This window comes from Anthonomus grandis, chromosome 10 (genome assembly GCF_022605725.1).
Source record: "Anthonomus grandis grandis chromosome 10, icAntGran1.3, whole genome shotgun sequence".
In the NCBI taxonomy this organism is placed as follows: domain Eukaryota; kingdom Metazoa; phylum Arthropoda; class Insecta; order Coleoptera; family Curculionidae; genus Anthonomus; species Anthonomus grandis.
The window spans coordinates 1,866,932-1,885,417 of NC_065555.1; the positions used below are offsets into that span (position 1 = coordinate 1,866,932).

General features: G+C 34.8%; 1 protein-coding gene across 1 annotated transcript; it reads left to right on the forward strand.

The window, feature by feature from the left end:
* Positions 1–1,014: 1,014 nt before the first annotated feature.
* LOC126741313 (zinc finger protein 436-like) lies at positions 1,015–18,486 on the forward strand. Its single transcript, XM_050447711.1, has 4 exons — positions 1,015–1,209; positions 9,058–9,587; positions 10,431–10,855; positions 17,965–18,486. Exons 1-4 carry the CDS (start codon positions 1,096–1,098, stop codon positions 18,375–18,377), a joined length of 1,482 nt encoding a protein of 493 aa, XP_050303668.1. The 5' UTR covers positions 1,015–1,095; the 3' UTR covers positions 18,378–18,486.

The window sequence follows — 18,486 nt, forward strand, 5'->3', positions numbered from 1 at the left end:
TCTGACCAACAGCGCCGAGGTCATTTGGGAGATCACTCTCCTTATATCCAGTCTTCTTGTATAAATGTTCTACAAAAAAACTTATTATTGGTTTACAAATACATATATATATATATAAATTCTGAGTATAGGCTTCTTACTGCAAAATAAATTTCCATACTCATTCCAGAGGTGTTGCCAATGTTAAGTAAGAAGTTTGGCAAATCATGTCCTCACAGATTGGTTTTTTGAGTTAAGTGAGGAACTGGTTTGCCCTATTCGCTTATGACTTTTAACCCGCCTACGCAACAAATAAAAGAAAAAAGATAAATATACCCAAACACGTCGTTTTTACACGGTCCGCATTAAAAAGCTGAGAAATTTAATATGCCTACTACCTGGACCCGTACACAATGGCCGTAAGGGACATATATTTGAAAGGTGCCCCACAGGCACCTGTACATATTTCGGTCGTAATTTATACACGAATCGCTCGACACAACCTGCGGCTAAACTTTTTTTTTTTTTTTTTTGATATAAAGGCGCGAATAAAAGTCGATATAAAAGGGCGAGATTTTGTAACTATTGAAAGGGAACGAAGGGATTTTCCCACCGTCATTAAGGGTTGCCATAATAAACCTGTTGGGAGATGACGATCGGATACGATTTTGATAATGATGCGGGAGTGAATTTATGATCAAGCACTTTAGAAATGCGATATTCTAAAGAATGAATTTGTGAGGCAATAAAAATTTAATATATTATTGCCGCCATAATAATGGTTCTTTTATCATAGTTAATACTGTGCTACAAGGAGCAATTAATAATTTCATATCAAATTAAACTATTAGTCACATAAACCTCCTACGGATAAATTGCATTGAACATCAAACAATTAAACAAAAAAATTATTTGTGTGGCGCCATCTATCTACGATTGCTCAAGCCTCCCGTTTATCACCTGACCTTTATATAAAGGTTGTCCTAGCCTAGAAATGTCATCTGTCATTGTCCGTTGACAGTTCGTGACGTTTACGTCAAGTCAATATCAGCTGATAATTTTCATGTTTATTTAGATAGACTAGAAAATCGTAAGAAAACTGGGAAAATTCATAAAATGGAGAGCGAAAAGCTCTACCAGTGTCGACTGTGCATGAAACGCACCGCCAAAAAAATGGATGTGTTCAAACAGGACTTTCCCAAGATGATTTATTTACTCAGTGGAATTCAAGTAGGTTATTAAATTGCTTGTAAAACCGCTCGGTTATTCACTTTTCATGCACAAAATTAACTACTAACTAGGTACTCTCTATTGTAGTAGTTAGTACTTTGAGGAACAAACGCTTATTTTATGCATAAAGTCATTATGCAAGTACCTGGACTACTTAGTAAGCTCAGAACTTGCAAAGGTGGTACTTGGGGGCAGTGTGTGTATCAGTATTGAAATTAGTACTGATATATTCAAATTTATTTGAAAAATTGTAATTATATATATCTATGTAAGAATATAATTATATCTATTAAATCTTATTAAAACCTCATTTTTATTTGTGCCAATCGAGCCCCCAGTCTTACCAGCCAGTACTCGAAGAATTGCGCATTCGTTCTTAAAGTCTCTCTTTTACATCTAATTGTATAGGCAATATAAAACAAACCTACCCATAATAACCATACTTCTAAAGATAAATTAATTATTTCTCTCATGTTCACCACTATTAAATTCAGCACCCTTAGGCCACCAGTAACACCTATTTCACCCACTTATTTTAAACGTTACTTTCTGAGTGCCTCATTCGCTCACTAACCCTTTTTGTGTATGAGAGCTTTGGCCATATGTAGTTTATTAAAGTCCGTCCGTTTTTCTCCCGTCAGTTTTTTGAGGGGCAACAGATTGTCCAACAAATTATCCAAATTTACAATTCCAGTCTAAGGACCCGAATAAAAAGTGAAATAGAAGTTTTTGTAACCAATGATTATATCTATTTTTTTCTTTTATCTCTATTAAATGCAATCTGTTAAACATTCTTAGATACTCCTTCTTAAGAGAGACATACTAATATGTTCCTAGGTTAGACATTTTTTAGGCTAGATTAGACATACTAATATTGTCCAATAGGCTTGCGTCAGAACAAAACAGTCCTTTGTAATAACTTAAATATATAAAATAAATCTTCCTTTTAGGCTGACTATAATGACGGTCTTCCCAGAGAATCCTGACAGTGTGTGTATCAGTATTGAAATTAGTACTGAAATATCCAAATTTATTTGAAAAATTGTACAATAAAAAAGCATATTAATTCTAAACATACAACTAGAATAAACTAAATACTATAAGGTTGCCTTGTCGCACTTTTTCAAGTGCTTGTGTAGCACTTAAATTAAAAAAAAGGAATTAATGCAAAATACAAGCAATTGAGTATTAAACCCATCGGGTGACTGTAGAGTTTTAATATTTATCCATTATGACAAAAGAAATATATGAGATGTTTATTTTCTTACCACCAAATTAAGTACCCATTTTACTTTATTCTATTTTTCTCTAAACAATACAGTTGACGCATATCCATCAACATATGATCGGATTTTTACAATAGATGATTTTCAGTATCCATTTTTCAAGCATGACTAAAGCTTCGTTAAGTGCCTTTTAACAAGTGCTTTATAGAGAATTTGTACTTGTTTAACAGTCAAAATTTAGTTATAATCCCTTAGGTGTTACAGCTCTAACAGGAACATTTCATTTTAACTATCTATGTGAACGCCTAGATACCTTACTGGCTTTAGTGTTAGGAATTTTTCAGTTGCCCAATTTTACGATATTTGGTAATGGTAATTTTGACTTGTAGGATTGAAATAAATATTAGTTATGTCACATTATGTTTAGTATTATGCAACAATATTTTAATAAATTTTAGGTCCTTCTCCAGTTTAATTGTTAAGTCCCGTCAGTCAGTTTTTTGAGGGGCAAAAGATTGTTCGACAAATTGTCCAAAAAGTTTATAATCATAGCTATCAGCTCCTTCCAAGGAACTCAATGAAAAGTGATATATTTCAGTAGTTTTTGTGACCTATGATTATATTCATATTTAATGCAATCTGTTAAACATTGTTAGATAGTCCTGCTTAAGACAGACATACTAGGATGCAATGGGGGAATAAGGAACAGGGGCAATAAGATATATATAATTTTTTTTTTATTTTTGTTAATGTGAAAAATCTGAAAAAATTATACAAGACACTTAAATCCTTTAACTAGAAGGTATATAAAGTCGATTTGCTGTATATTTTATCAATTTTTTTGACAGACTTGCTAACTCTACCTAAAACTTTATCACCTCAAAGTGGTGCGTTTCAAATATATTTTTTTAAATTTGCCTCAAGAAATTTTTTAACATTAGTTGCGATACCGTAGCTTGTATTTATTTATTTATTCATGCCAAAAAGTATAAAGCTTTTACACAAGTCAGTCAAAAATATAACTCCAAATAAAAGTATTAAACTGTAAAATTCGTTTTACCTAAGAACAAAAATAAAACACATATAAGCCTAAAAAGTAATGCTTAAAAACACTTAACACTAAAAGTCAAGAGACCCAGCCTATGCAATAGCACTGAAATTTGAGCTCAGGAATTCCTCAAATGAATAAAAAGCATTGGTGACTAAAAAATGTTTTACCTTTGTCTTATAAGCATTAAGAGGCAAATCCTTAACGGAGACCGGCAGGACATTAAAGAACTTAATTCCATAATAAGACACGCCATTACGGGTACGCTCGAGTCTCCTAAATGGTGCCACCAAGGAGCCGCTATTTCTGGTGTCATGACTGTGAGTGCTAGCATGAGTCGCAAACCTGGGTAGGTTTTCCCTAATGAATACTCTGGTGAGAGCCAGAGAGAGTTGAGACCCTCAGAAGCCTGAAGTGGACCCTACAACAATCCCTGTATCCAATCTGCGCAATCACTGACAGACATCGACGTTGCAATGCAAAAATCCTGGGCATATGCGCTGAATGACCCCAGTTTAGTAAGTTATACGTCATTAGAGAGTGAAAATATCCAAAGTAAGCTGTCCTGAGAGTACCTGCGGAGACAGACCCAGACAAATTGCGAATCAGGAAAGTACACCTTGATAATTTGGTTGACAATTCATCTATGTGACCTTGCCACGTCAAACTACTATCCAATCTAACACCCAGAAAATCCACAGACACACCTAAAGATTGTTGATGGGAATCAACGTCCCGAAGGGAAAAAATTATATTTTGAGTTTTGGACTCATTTAAGCACAATCTATTGGAAGCGGTCCAGTCTCTAAACTGAGAACAAGATTCTTGAGCCTTGAGCGAAATGTTTGTGCAACTCCTATTAGTACACAGGGATGTAGTATCATCAGCATACAAATAGAAAGTGCAATCAGGGTGACAAGTTGGTAGGTCATTAACAAATATAAGAAACAGGATAGGCCCGAGAACGGATCCCTGAGGCACTCCATGCTCAATCTACAGACTCTGAGACCTACATCTCCCAAAACAAACAAACTGACTTCGGTCACTCAAGTAGGACTGTAGCAGTGACAGACTTCTCGAACAAAATTTGTAGTGGTTGAGCTTTTGAAGAAGACTATTATGCTCCACACAATCAAAAGCCCTAGATAAATCGTAAAGTAGTATATTTTCTTTTTTCTCAGATCTCCTTGCAACAAACGCGTACACCATAATGGAATTGTTTCTTATTACCCCGATTGTTTTATTTAATGGGGCAATAAGAAACTATTATTATTAGTCCTTCTTGTTGTTGCAGGTAAATCCAGTTAAGTAAAAATGCCCAGAAATTAAAAAAAGAAGGGAATAATTAACCTATGATCTGTATGACAGAAGCTATATCTGCAGTTCGCAGAGGTTTAACACTACGTGCCGCGGCAGAACAATACGAAGTGCCATTTGGGACGCTTTCCAAACAATACAAAAAAGTGGGTGGTGGGCGAAAGCCTGAACTTAGGTATAAAGATGAACAGGACCTTGCTCAGTACCTAAGAGTGTGCGCGCTACATGGTGAAGGACTAACGAAAAAAGAGAAATTAACACTTGTGTCACAGTTTATTAAGGAAGAGAAAATAGAAACCAGATAGAAAGATGGAAAAGGTCCTGGTGAGGATTGGTTTCGTGGACTCTTGGGTGAACCTATCAGTTTACAAAGGGTCAGAGGAACGGATCCCTTTGTCATCAGACGTTTTTACGATGACATTTCAAAAATGTTCAATGAACTAGGCATTGGCTCTGAAGATGATGGCCTCTTGTTCAACTGTGATGAAACCTCCTTTTCACACGATCCAAAGGATATGAAGATCGTGGCAGAAAAGGGAGTCAAAAGAATCTCGAGAAATATTGCGGGAACTGGGAAAACAAATACAACAGTTTTAGCGGAGCAGCTGATGGGACAAAACTTGCGCCTTTCATAATTTTCACTGGGAAGCAGATGTGGTCCGCATGGATTCCAGAATATGAATACCCCGGTACGCGATATGCTGTTCAAGAACATGGTTGGACGGATGGGAATTTATTTAACAAAATGGTTTAAAGAATTATTTTTACCATCCATTCCTTCCAAAGAGCAAAGACGCAAGAAGGTTGTCTTGTTTTTTGATGGAGTGATCTTTCACATTAGCTACAGTCTAGTGAAATTTGCACAAGAAAATAATGTCGTACTGGTCAAATTTCCACCAAATGTAAGTCATTTCATTCAGCCACTTGACAAAACAGTGTCCAAGACTATGAAAACAGATTGGAATCAACTTCTTATTGAACATAACAGAAAAGACCCTGGAAAATTGTTGACAAAAGCACAATTTGCTGAGCTTATTGGTACTTTGTGGGAAGAGTCCTTCAAATCCCGGAACCTTAGGTCCGGTTTTCAATCAACGGGACTTTTCCCTGCGTAAATTTTGACAAGTTTCCAGAGACTGCCAATGATCCTATAAAATTTGAAAGGTTCAAGGAAGCTGGAAATATTGCTGAATATACCAATTCAACCGAGGACCAGCCTCAACTCGCTCCAAGTCCTGTTGCGTCAGTTTCGCCATCTCTTTATAATCCAGAAGATATCTCTGGCCGTAGTCATTGAAGCCCAGGAAGCTGAGCGACTGAAAGAGAGGTCTTCTCAAGCTAAAGAAACAAGCAACTCCAGTTTTGAGTTATTCATTAGAAAAAAGCTTTCCGAAACTCTTTCTGAAGTTGCGAAAAACACAACTGCACCATCAGGAAAGAGAAAGAAAGTATCGCAAGGTGTTGGAGAAATTCTGCCTTCAGATGTGGTAGCTCAACGCCTAAAAAACCTTTTTGAATCCAAAAAAAGACACGGGGAAAGTATACAAACGAAAATTCAAAAAAGACCATATCCAAGAAAAGAAAAACCATCGAGGACTCCTCAACTTCCGAAGATGAGCAAGATCTCGACCCAAAACTATTGGAATCGGATGACTGGAGCGATATGGATGATCAGCCCCTAGAAACCCTACGTGTTAAGCTGAAACGTGATGACACAGCACAAGTGAATCTGGAAGAAGAAAAATACTTTGCTGTCTATTATGACATCCACTAGGTCGGATTATTTCCATCACAGATGACACACAAGTTGTAAAAAAAAACAATATATCTTTTATGGTCCTATCAATTTATTGGGCATTGGACCCTTTAGTATTAAAAGGGCAGATTATGTCCAAATTAAAAAATGCTATTCTGCATGAAAAAAGAAAATATGTTCGTTTAAGCATGATTTTGTATCATTTATTACGTTATTTCGCGTTTAGATATGTTTGTTTTTCGTTTAAACCTAGTCTAAATGATACTTAGTAAAAATCTTTATTTTTTACAATGTTAAATAAATTTGCTTTGGAACTTTAAGCATCACTTTCATTTTGTTGGTGGCGGACAAAAAAAGTAAAACAAAAATTAAAAAATCTGGGTAAAAAGATACACTTTAATAGTGTATCTTAATACCCCGATTCAACTTAAACTGTTGATATATGGGATGTAACCTAACCATTTCTTATTACCCCAAATGGGGAAATACGAAAACATTAGACGGTCTCGATACCTCATGTAAATTTGACCATATCAACCACGTGTTCCTTAGTGCTACTACAATTGAAACAGCATTAGCTAAACTGGACAGCAGAAAGGGAGCGGGTCCCGATGGAATTCCAAACAGGCTTTTGAAAGAATGCAGCCATTCCCTTTTCCTTCCACTCTTTCATATTTTCAATTTGTCCCTAACTTCTGGAACTTTTCCAGAGGACTGGAAGCTATCTCATGTATGTCCTATTTATAAATCTGGGAATAAGAGTGACATAACTAACTATCGTCCCATTAGTATCCTCTCTGCAATTCCTAAGCTGTTCGAGCACTGTGTAGAGGTGGTTCTATCTGGCACATTTCAGGAAATAATTGGAGATCAGCAGCATGGATTCACCAGAGGTCGTTCTGTGGATACAAACTTGTTTGTTTTTAGCAACTATATCTTCAAATCTTTTGCCGACGGTAATGAAACACATGCGATATACACGGACTTTAGTAAGGCCTTCGATAGGGTCAACCATAATATTCTTATCTCTCATATTTCAGATCTCGGCATCAGCGGATCTCTTTTACTTTGGATCAAGTCTTATCCGATGGATAGAGAGCAGCATGTTAAAATTGGTGGTTTTTTTTCCAACCCATTTTTGACAACTTCAGGGGTCCCTCAGGGCTCCCATTTGGGACCATTGTTATTCAGTCTCTTTGTCAATCACCTCGGCTCCCTACTGGAGTCTGAGTTTTTGCTCTTCGCTGATGATTTGAACATTTTTCGGCGGATTTCCTCCTCTCAGGATCAGTTGGTGCTTCAGAGAGATATAAACAGAGTGTTTTCCTGGTGTAAGTCGAATGAAATGTCATTGAATGTTAAGAAATGTGGGTTTATGAGGTTTACTCGTTGAAGGGTCTCCCCTCCTTGTCAATATGTTATTGATGGTATCCCCTTGAAGGAGCTTGACTCAGTCAAGGATTTGGGTGTCTTTCTGGACCCGAGTCTTACTTTCTCCCACCACATCGAAAATACTGTAAATAGAGCTAATAAACTGCTTGGTTTTATCAAAAGATCTTGCAAAGACTTTACTAATGTGTCAGCATTGAAGACACTATATATTTGCCTGGTGAGATCTCTTCTCGAATTCTCCAATATTGTTTGGTCACCTCATTTTCTGATTCACATTGAGAGGCTTGAAAATATCCAGCACAAGTTTATCAGGTTTGCCAGATATACTCTTATGAAGTCAGGCCTGGATCTTACCTGTTCAGAGACCATGTCCTACCTGAGCATAAACTCCTTATCAAGTAGAAGGCAGTTCTTTGATGTTTGCTTTGCGTTCAAGGTTCTGAATGGTATTGTTAGAAGTCCGGAATGTCTGTGCCTTTTCTCTTTGCATGTATCTTCTTACACAACACGAGGTCAGGCGCTTCTCCACATTCCCTTTTGCAGAACATCCTATCTACTAAACAGTCCTATAAATAGAATAGCTTCTACAGTGAATAGATTTGCAAAAGATCTTGATTTTTTCAGTACATCTTTAAATAAATTTAAGTCGTCAGCTAGGGCAACTATCTTGGGATAGTGCCCTACTCCCACTCTTTGGATTATGTTTAACACAGTATTGTTTATTAGTATTATAGTTTTTACTTAAGACTACTGTTAATTATTAATAAGTACTTGAAATGTTATATACGTTGATGAATAAATAATAATAATAATAATAATAATAATAATAATAATTACATTGGGTAATAAGAAACAAATTCGAATTTTGTATGTACAACTGAGAAGAGTGAATTGGTGCCCTTCCAAATATACCCTAAAGTAAGATACATACCAAAAAAAAAAAAATTACAGAAACACATCTTTAAAACCGCGACCAGGGCGGCTATTTCATGTATTTTATTCCCCCATCCTCCCCTAATATGTTCCTCTGTAAGGTTTGTCCAATAGGCTCGCATCACAAAACAGTCCTTTGTAATAACTTAAATACATAAAATAAATCTTCCTTTTAGGCTGACTATAATGACGGTCTTCCCAGAGAATCCTGCCTGGATTGTGCCAAAGATGTAAAGTTTTGTATGTCAATCCGCAAACAAATCATCCAATCATATAAGACACTAAAGCTCCTACTTGCCGGCCAAGAAACCAAAATGGAACCTCAACAAACCACTATAGAGAAAACCGAACATTTAGTGCCTAGAAAAAGGCGCTCAATGACACCCGATAGTACCACTGATGATGATGTACTTTATGAACAATATGGCAGTTCTGACAATGATGAGTCTGAACGACACCCGGATTCGAAAGCTGAGAGTGTTGTTGAAGAAGAAATCACTCTGATCACCGAACCTTATTGTATGAATGGAAATGCGGAAGAAGTGACATCTGAAAATGAAACTAAACAGGAGAATGTTGAGGAGGAGGTTGAGGCTAAATGTGAAGGTATCGAGGAAGGTCCAAGGACCAGATCGGCGAAAAATCTTTTGAGGAAGAGAAATATGCTGGCTGCAAGCAATAGGATATTACAGCAAGGAGATCCAAGGTATGAATGATTTAATGAAATTTTTTTTTTAATTTAATTGTCTTGATGTCAAATAATTATTTCTAAAAGAGACAGAAAGCAGGAGTCTGTCTGACTCTAGCAAAGGATTGGTTTGGTAAAAATAAACTCGCATTAAATCAAGATAAAGTACAATTTATCTGATTTTGAGCATTACAATTCTGGACCCTACAGAGTTACCGACTGGTGAGGTCACTCTTACCAAGAGTTAAATTGGAACACACATATACAAGAACTAAACAAAAAACTGAACTCTCTTATACTTAAGGAATTCTTGAAAATAATTTAGTTTGCAAGGTTTGGAGTAATTTTTTTCAAAGGATCTAGTATGGTAGAGGTTATCTTTTTTACACAAAACAGAGCAATTTGAATTATTCAAAATATGACATTCAGAGATTCCTGTAGAGGAAAATTCAAAGAAATTAATGTATTTACTGTGTATGCTTTTGAATGTATTATTTTCCATTTGAAAAATTTGAAAATTTTCACCAAAATTATAATACACACTCCCTAAATAACCATAGCAGAATATAAATAAAAAATTATTCCAGGCTCTTGCGAGAGAAGTCTGTAAAATTAGACCCAGATCCAGAAGTTCTTGATATCCAGAAGAGCATCCTACAGCCTCCAGCCTCATTTTTTTAGTCTCTCACTAGCCTTTTTGGCCTTAAGCCCGATAACCTGGACAATAAATTTGACTCCAAACACTTGTGGATAAACCCAAATACTACTTAATGTATTTTCATGCAATGCTTTCTGTTCTTTTTCAGTCCTTATATTTTTTAACCAAAACACCTCTAATTATTTCTGTTTCTTTTTAATCAGATACTCGAGAGTCTTATTCGTACGAAAATCCCGTCGTGAAAAAACACCGACGACGACCGACCCGCCGATCCCAAAACGTAATAAACACGACGAGGACCAGTCGAAAATCATTTGGCGTAACGGTAAAAAGCACGTCGCATGCGAAATATGCAAGAAAGAAGTGAAAAAACACTATTTAAAAAACCACATGGCCATCCATTTTCCCGAACATTTCAGTTGCGATATTTGCGGCGTGACAACGAGAAACCTGAGGGGATTGAGTTATCACAAACTTTACTGGCACTCGTCGAAGTTGGACTATATTTGTGACAAGTGTGGGAAGAAGTATCGCTCGAAACACGCCCTGGAGTTGCACAATAAGAAGGAACATGGCGGAGTTCGGGATTTGGAGTGTAACATTTGTGGCAAGAAGTTCTTTCAGAAGAGTAAGTTGTTGCTATTAAACCATTAGTGGCGTATAAATGTACTATAAGGATTGGAAATTGGAGATTTAGGAGTACAACTTTATGTTTTTCAGGTCTTTAGCGTTGTTTTTATGTTGTCCAAGGATTTTAAATAATTTTGCATGCTTTTCTGTTAAATTTCTATGTTTACCAAGCATTATTTGACATCATCTTTATGTCGTATAGTCCCTTGGAATAATTTGTACTGTCTTCAAAGGATTTAAATTAATTTCTGACGTTTTCCAGGCTTTGTATCATATTTTCCAGGAAAGAATTTAAATTACTTCAGGTTTTCACCAGTTATGAGTTATTTCTTATGTTTTCTATTGATTAAATGATTTTGTTTATATTACTCCGCCCTTTAGCAACATTTTATTTGGTCCACGGATTTTCTAATAATTAACTAATTTCTACGGTTTTGGGGGAATTAATTTTTCATGCTTCCAGGCTTTTGCCATAATCTTAATATCGTTCAGAATTTAAAGTAATTTTCCAGTGTCTCGATATTTTTTAATGTGTGCATGTTTTTTTAGGCATTTTCTCCTATTTCTTTATATGGCAATTTATTTGAAACTTTATGGCTACAAAACCAACGTTTAGGTACTAACTTGTCCCATGTTGAAATTTTGAAAAATTTCTTTTCTTATATGTGTTCTAGACATTTTAAATGTTTTCCATGAAATTAGGGTAATTATTTATCTTTTCCAGGGACTTAGGCTAAATTTCACGTTGTCCAGGCTTTTGGAAAGGGTTGCCAGGAATATATAGAGTCACCTCTCACTGATTTTAAATAATTTTTCACGTTTTTCAGGTTTTTGAAGCCATTTTTCCTGTTCCTCCTGTTCTCCTGCTATGTTTTTTAATAATTTCTATGTTTTCCATGCATTGTCTATATCATCAGAAAGTTTTTATGCATTTTAAGGATTTTCAACGATTTTTCAGGAGTCTAAAGGCCTCCACCTAATTTTTTTACCCAAATAACGCAAAACCAACGTTTCGACCCTATTTGGTGCCATTTTCATGGTCTTCAAAGTTGCATGTTTCATGCAAGCTTCTAAGCCATTTAAAATAATGTTTCGCCTTTGCATTTAAGACATCTTCAGGGGTATTTTTCTTAAATAAAGAGTTGCTTAACATGTTTGAAATACATGTTACAGTCATAAAACAACCGAGCAGTGCATTTTACACTTATAAAATATTACAGTATAGTATGAAAATAGCCCTGATGATGGTCTATATAGAAGATCGAGCTGTCGTACGTTTGTTCAGAATTTTTCATTCAGTTTTAATTTTAAAATTTCCAAAAGAGATGATATAATATATATATTATGCTAGGTCAGACAACATTGTTGTCTATTCTGGTGTTCCGCAGGATGGCCCTTGTTCTCCACTGCTGTTTAATATATTTTTATTGCCTCCTGTTTTGAAAATAGTAACGATATCGATATTTGCAGATGATGTTAAATTTTATAGACAAATATCATCTTCCCTTGACCAGGTTAGGTCGCAGCAGGATTTAAACAAATTGTATGAATGGTGTATTAATAATAATGTATTTTTAAACATTAGCAAGTGTAATATTATGAGTTTTTACAGAGGAAATGATTCATCTTATAGTGTTGCTGGCCGTAATATTCAGTACTGCAGCACAAAAAACGATCTTGGGATATGGTTTGATGAACAATTAACTTTTAATACACACATTAATAATATAACCTTAAAGTCGTCCAGGGTTCTTCGCTTTGTGGTTCGCAAGTGTAGGGATTTCTCACTGGAGACCTGCAAGAGAGTTTATATCTCACTTGTAGTTTCTCTGTTTGATTATGGTTCAATGGTTTGGTTGCCATTTTACATAAACAGCTGTTGAGCCTTGGAACGGGTTCAGAACAAGTTTGTTAGATTTTATCTGTTTAAGCTAAATATGAGAATTCCTGATAATCATATTATATGTGATCATTAGGGCGGCGCAATGAATTTTGGTCAAAAAATATTTGGTCCTTCAGGTTCCTTCTTTTATTTTAAAATCGCGAAAAATCTAAAAAAATTCAATTTTTGTTGCAGCTCTTTCCTTTTTTTTTTAAATAAAAAATAATTTTATTAATTAAAAAAAAAAACAAGAATCCAGAATAAAGCCATTTCTAGCCGTATTTCCACATACTGATGTAGACGCTTCAATGATCATCTTAATATGTCGTTCGACTGCCTGAGTGTGGCATGGGAAATTTAGAATTTCTATGGTATCGGGAACATTAGCAACAATTTCTCTAAGATTTATTTCTGACATGCCTTTTGTCAATGGAGGCTCCGTAACTTCATCTGATTGCCAATCAATAAACTCTATATAATCGGTAGCATCAAAGTTCACTTTAAAATCACGAAGCTGGTGATTAGTTTTAGAACTACGACATTTTAAAATTCGGCGCAAGGCCAACTCTCTAATGTGCTTTCTGTCATCTCCCAGCATTGCAATTAAAACGTTTTCTGAATGGGCAAAAAATGCGCTTCTTTGGATAACTTTATTTACAATGTTTTTAAATTTTGTCGGTAAATATCGAGAAGCTTGAATTAAATGGAATAAATGTTTGGGTCCATACTTACAAGCAGGTTTGTGCTTTATCATGAACCAGGTTGTAGCATATACCTTAACAACAAACTCGGCTAATATATTTAATTCAGTCGATGGTTGTTCTATTGTAACATACAGTCTTAATATTCTGTTAGCTGTTGTCAACCATCGTGCATGGGACATCTTTCCTGGTTGTTTAGCGCTCAACTGAGAGGAAATCTTATCTTCTCCTATTGCTAAAACCATTTCATATAAGTACTTTTGGTCTGTACTTAAATCGGTAAAATTTATTGGAGGCAATTTGAAGTCAGGTTTAATAATCCGAAATGGCAGAACCGGATTTTTTTCACAATTACCTAGCTGCTTTCCTATGGGACCAGTAAATCCTCTAGGATCATTGGTCTTACTATCTATTTCTAGAACTAAGTGACGTAGGGGAAGTTCATTATAGTGCAACAGACATATAAACCAATGAACTGGTTTTCCTAAGTATACTTCTAACTGTTTTATAACACATTTTGCGTAAACTAATTCGGTAAATTAAGTTACTAAAACAAAAGCCTCCTACGCGCGCCTTCCCCTTCCACGACAAAGTAAACAAAGACGGGATTGATCAGCCAAGTCAGTGCTGGTTTGTTCATGAAAATAAGAACCTGAAAATATTTTCGCGAAGCGTTATTTCTTTTTTATAGGTATTTGACGATTATTTTGTACCTATTGTGCACTCAGGGATGCCTAAAACCCAAAAAATCATTAAATAAAAAAATATTTTCAGTTTTCAAAATTTTTGCATTCAAAAAGGAACCTGAAGACGTCATCGCACAATGAATTTTTTTTTTTTTTAAATTAAATTATAACCTTAAAAGGCAACTATTCGACACCCGGGGATAAGATGTTTTAAATTTTTTTTATTGCTCCGCCCTAGACTGATCATGAATTGGAAATGCTAAATCTAAAAACTTTAAAACAAAGACGTTTACTTGGACTTTAAGATTGTTAAACTCAGGTGAAGTGGATATTTTGGGCATTACCTTGTCTCAGTTTAGGCATCAAATTAGAGAAATTGTTTGAATCTTTTTGTAAATTTTTTTTATTTTTGATTATGCTAGGTATTTTAATATTTTTGATATTAGTTTTTACGTCATTGTTGGTTGTAGTTATCAGAGCCAGTTGTTAATTCTGTTAGAATTTAAAATGATTGTGGTGAGGTTAAATGAATTATTATGTTGTATTGTTCTTTCTTGTAATGGGGTTGATATAATAATTAAAAAAAAAAGTTTGAGATTGACGCGTACTATATACGCGAATTACTTAATATATTCAATTACTAATAGTTAATTTTTTTGTTGTCAAAACTAAATTTTTGTATTGTTTCTCTTTAACATTACAAAAGGCATTTATATTAAAATGATTTAATATTTCCAGCACACCTAAAACGGCACGTGGACGGAATCCACGCGAAACTCACAAACGAGATCCTTTCACCTGATTGTCAGTGAAATTATAAATTTGTCAATAAGTGAATAATAAGAAAGTGGCATGAACTAAGCCCTTGATATGGCACGTTAAATGTTATCTAATCATGTACAAGTTTGAAGATGAACCGTTTACCATAGACCTCCATATGAAGTGGCATCAGAGCCAGATGACTCGAAAAATTCATCCATTATCCCAAAGATGCTGGTCATACACTTTTATAAAAGGTAAAAACACAAAATCTACAGCATCACAAATACTTATCTATGTACAAAGAACTCAACTAAACAATCAAATCACCTTTAACATTTTAGAAATCTAACCATCATTTGAGTATTTGTGATGCTGTAGATTTTGTGTTTTTACCTTTTACAAAAAAAAAATGAGACCTATAAGCACAATGACTCAAAAATGTATGTTGAACCCTTTCAAGAGTATTAATCAACATTTGGTGATATGGGGACCATACCACATAACAGTATTCTAAGACTGATCTGACCAGGGAACAATAAATGAGTCTGGTTGCCTCATCTGAGAGATGATTACGATTTCTAATAATTTGTTATTCTGGGTTTTGACCCAGCGACTATACATTGTTAATATGCTCCACAAATGCCAACCCTTTCATCACCGAGTGACACCAAGGACTGTTATAAAAGAAACATATTTAATAGTGTTACAAAACAAAGGTAAGAACACAAAGTCACGGTCTCATCAAATCCATATTCGCTCCTATCGGAAAAAAAATTATATGGATTTGATGAGACCGTGACTTTGTGTTCTTACCTTTGTTTTGTTTTCGATTGGTCTCTTAGAGAAAAATGGACGATACGTTTCTATTTAATAGTGTTAGTCTACATATTAACAATGTTGTTCTTCCTGATGCTGTTAAGCGGGCAAGAAATGTGAGCTTCATTTTTGATGGTTCCCTTAATTTTGAGTTACAGTAAAACTATTTTTACATAAAGAGCAGCGACCTTTTTTAATTCTAGATTTTTTGTGTGCAATTTTTTTAATGTCGTAGTAGGATTAAATATCGTACCAGATAAACGATCGATAGTTCTGTTCAGTTCCCATTCAAAATATATAGATTTATCAAGTTCAGACAAAATAAAATCTAATATTATGTGAACAGTATAGTGATTACAAGCTAGCAACAATTAACATTAACCAAACAATTGCTCAATATTAATATGAATAATCCAAGTTTTTATTCTATGCTTGATCTTGGCATAAGGTTTATTTTTCAAATCAAGGGGCATCATATTGTAAATTTTTGGAGCTGTATAAATTAACGATCTTTTAGTAAAAGTAAAATTTATTTTAGGAAAGGATAGAGGATTGTTACTTTGAAACCTGGTTACTTTTGGTCTACTTTTAGCTATTTTTTTATTACAATATAAGAAGTCTTGTAACTGAATTTACATAAATGTGATGCGGCTTAAAAACTCCTGCCTCACTAAACAAATCAGTTGATGGGTACGAATTATTTTTAAATAAACAAACTTTCAGCAATGCTTTTTGAGCAATAACAAGAGGATCAAGAACAGACCTATTAGAAGCACCCCATACACTTATACCATAACCAAGTACAGACAAGATTGTCTTTTTTAACAAAAAATGCCTTAATATGTAAAACTTACAACAACTTACGTATTTTACCTACACTACATTCCATTTTAGTAAGTTGTCAAAAAATACTCCCAAATATTTTACACTATTGACACAATCAATTTTAGTGTTACACTTGCAAAAATTGTAATGTTGGCAATCAAAGTTATGAATTTTTAATGTAGTGTAACTTGGCAGACTAGAATTATTTTTAGCATAACACATAAACTTTGTTTTGTCGGTATTTAAAGTTAGCAGACTGAAATCAAACCAATTTTTTACCCTTGATATTAATGAATCTTGGGCTTTATTTTTGACTCCCTCCCAACTGCTATCTTCAATTATTAAGCAGGTGTCATCAGCAAAACATACCACACTATCTTTTGATTTAACTGAAAAAAGACCATCGATGTACAGTGTAAATAAAAGAGGCCCAAGCACAGTACCCTGTGGCACACCATACTCCACCGCACGTCCAGAACTCACCGTTTCATTAATTTTTACCTGCTGTTGCCTATTTTCTAAAAACGATTTTAATAATTGATATGGAAATCCAATTATACCCAGATCACCAAGACGTTTCAGCAAAATATGGTGGGACACAGTGTCAAAAGCTCTGGCTAAATCAATAAAAATGGTCATGCATTTCATACCCGAGTTTAAACCAGAGACAATGTGGTTGGTTACCTTTATAAGTTTATCCTCTGTACTGCAATTTTCCCTAAAGCCATACTGCTCTCATTAGATAACAAATGATACTTATTTATAAATTGAGTGAGTCGTAATTTTAGGCATTTTTCAATTTGATTAATTTACTAACTGAACTAGTAAGAGCAATTAATTGGTCTATAATTAGACGGTTCTTCCTTACTACCAGCCTTGAAAATGGGGATAATAATTGTTTTTTTAAGAATATCACGATACATGACAGATGAAAAAAATTGGTTTATTAAATAAGTCAAAGGTTTTAAGAGAGGTTTATAATTTAGTTTAATTATTTCATTAGGAATATTATCAACAGTGCTCGAGGTTTTGTACTTTAATCATTAGGCAGAATGGGATTTAAAAAGAAGTTATTGTAGGCCTTTATACTAGGAAAGTTGTAGTAATTATTTATTTTGCTAGCCAAGTTAGACCCCACAGAACTCAAGAATTTGTTAAACTCCTCAGCAATTAATGGATCAGTAGTAAGAGAATGGCCAGCTTTCCTTTTAATATGTTTAATGTCATTGTTGCCACCAAAAAAGTCTTCATTTGTACATTTATTGATTTGTAATAATTGTATACCTAGATTAAGTTTGAGATTGACGCATACTATGTACGTGAACCTTTCTAAAAAATAATTGAATGATTTTGGTAATATTTAATTACAAATAGTTATTTTTGTTGTTGTTTCTCTTTAACATTACAAAAGGCATTTATATTAAAATATTTCCAGTGCATCTAAAAAGGCACGTGGACGGAATCCACGCGAAACTCCGTCCGCACAAGTGCGAATACTGCGGCAAAGATTTTACGAAACGCACCCATTTGGTGACGCATTGGAGGACGCACACCAACGAGACGCCGTTCGCTTGCGACATGTGCGGCGAACGTTTCAAACTGAAATTATCCCTGAAAAATCACCTGAGACGGGCGCATAATTACGTCGAGAAGGAAAAAGTGTTTTGTCCGATTTGTAATCGGGGATTCGCCTCGGAAATCGGTCTGAGGGCTCATATCAATTCGAGGGTGCACGAGGGCGAGAAGTGTCAGTATTGTAGCGAGTCTTTCACCCCCGAGTACTTGAAGAAACATTTGAGGGAGGTGCATTTCCACGAGGAGGAGGGTATTGATGGAGAGTTTCAATGAGTTGACTGAATTGAACGTGTTTTTTTTTGTAATTTCAAATGTATATTTTGTATGATTTATTGTTGTAGATACGATAGTTGTAAATAAAATTCTTTGTACACTGAAACAA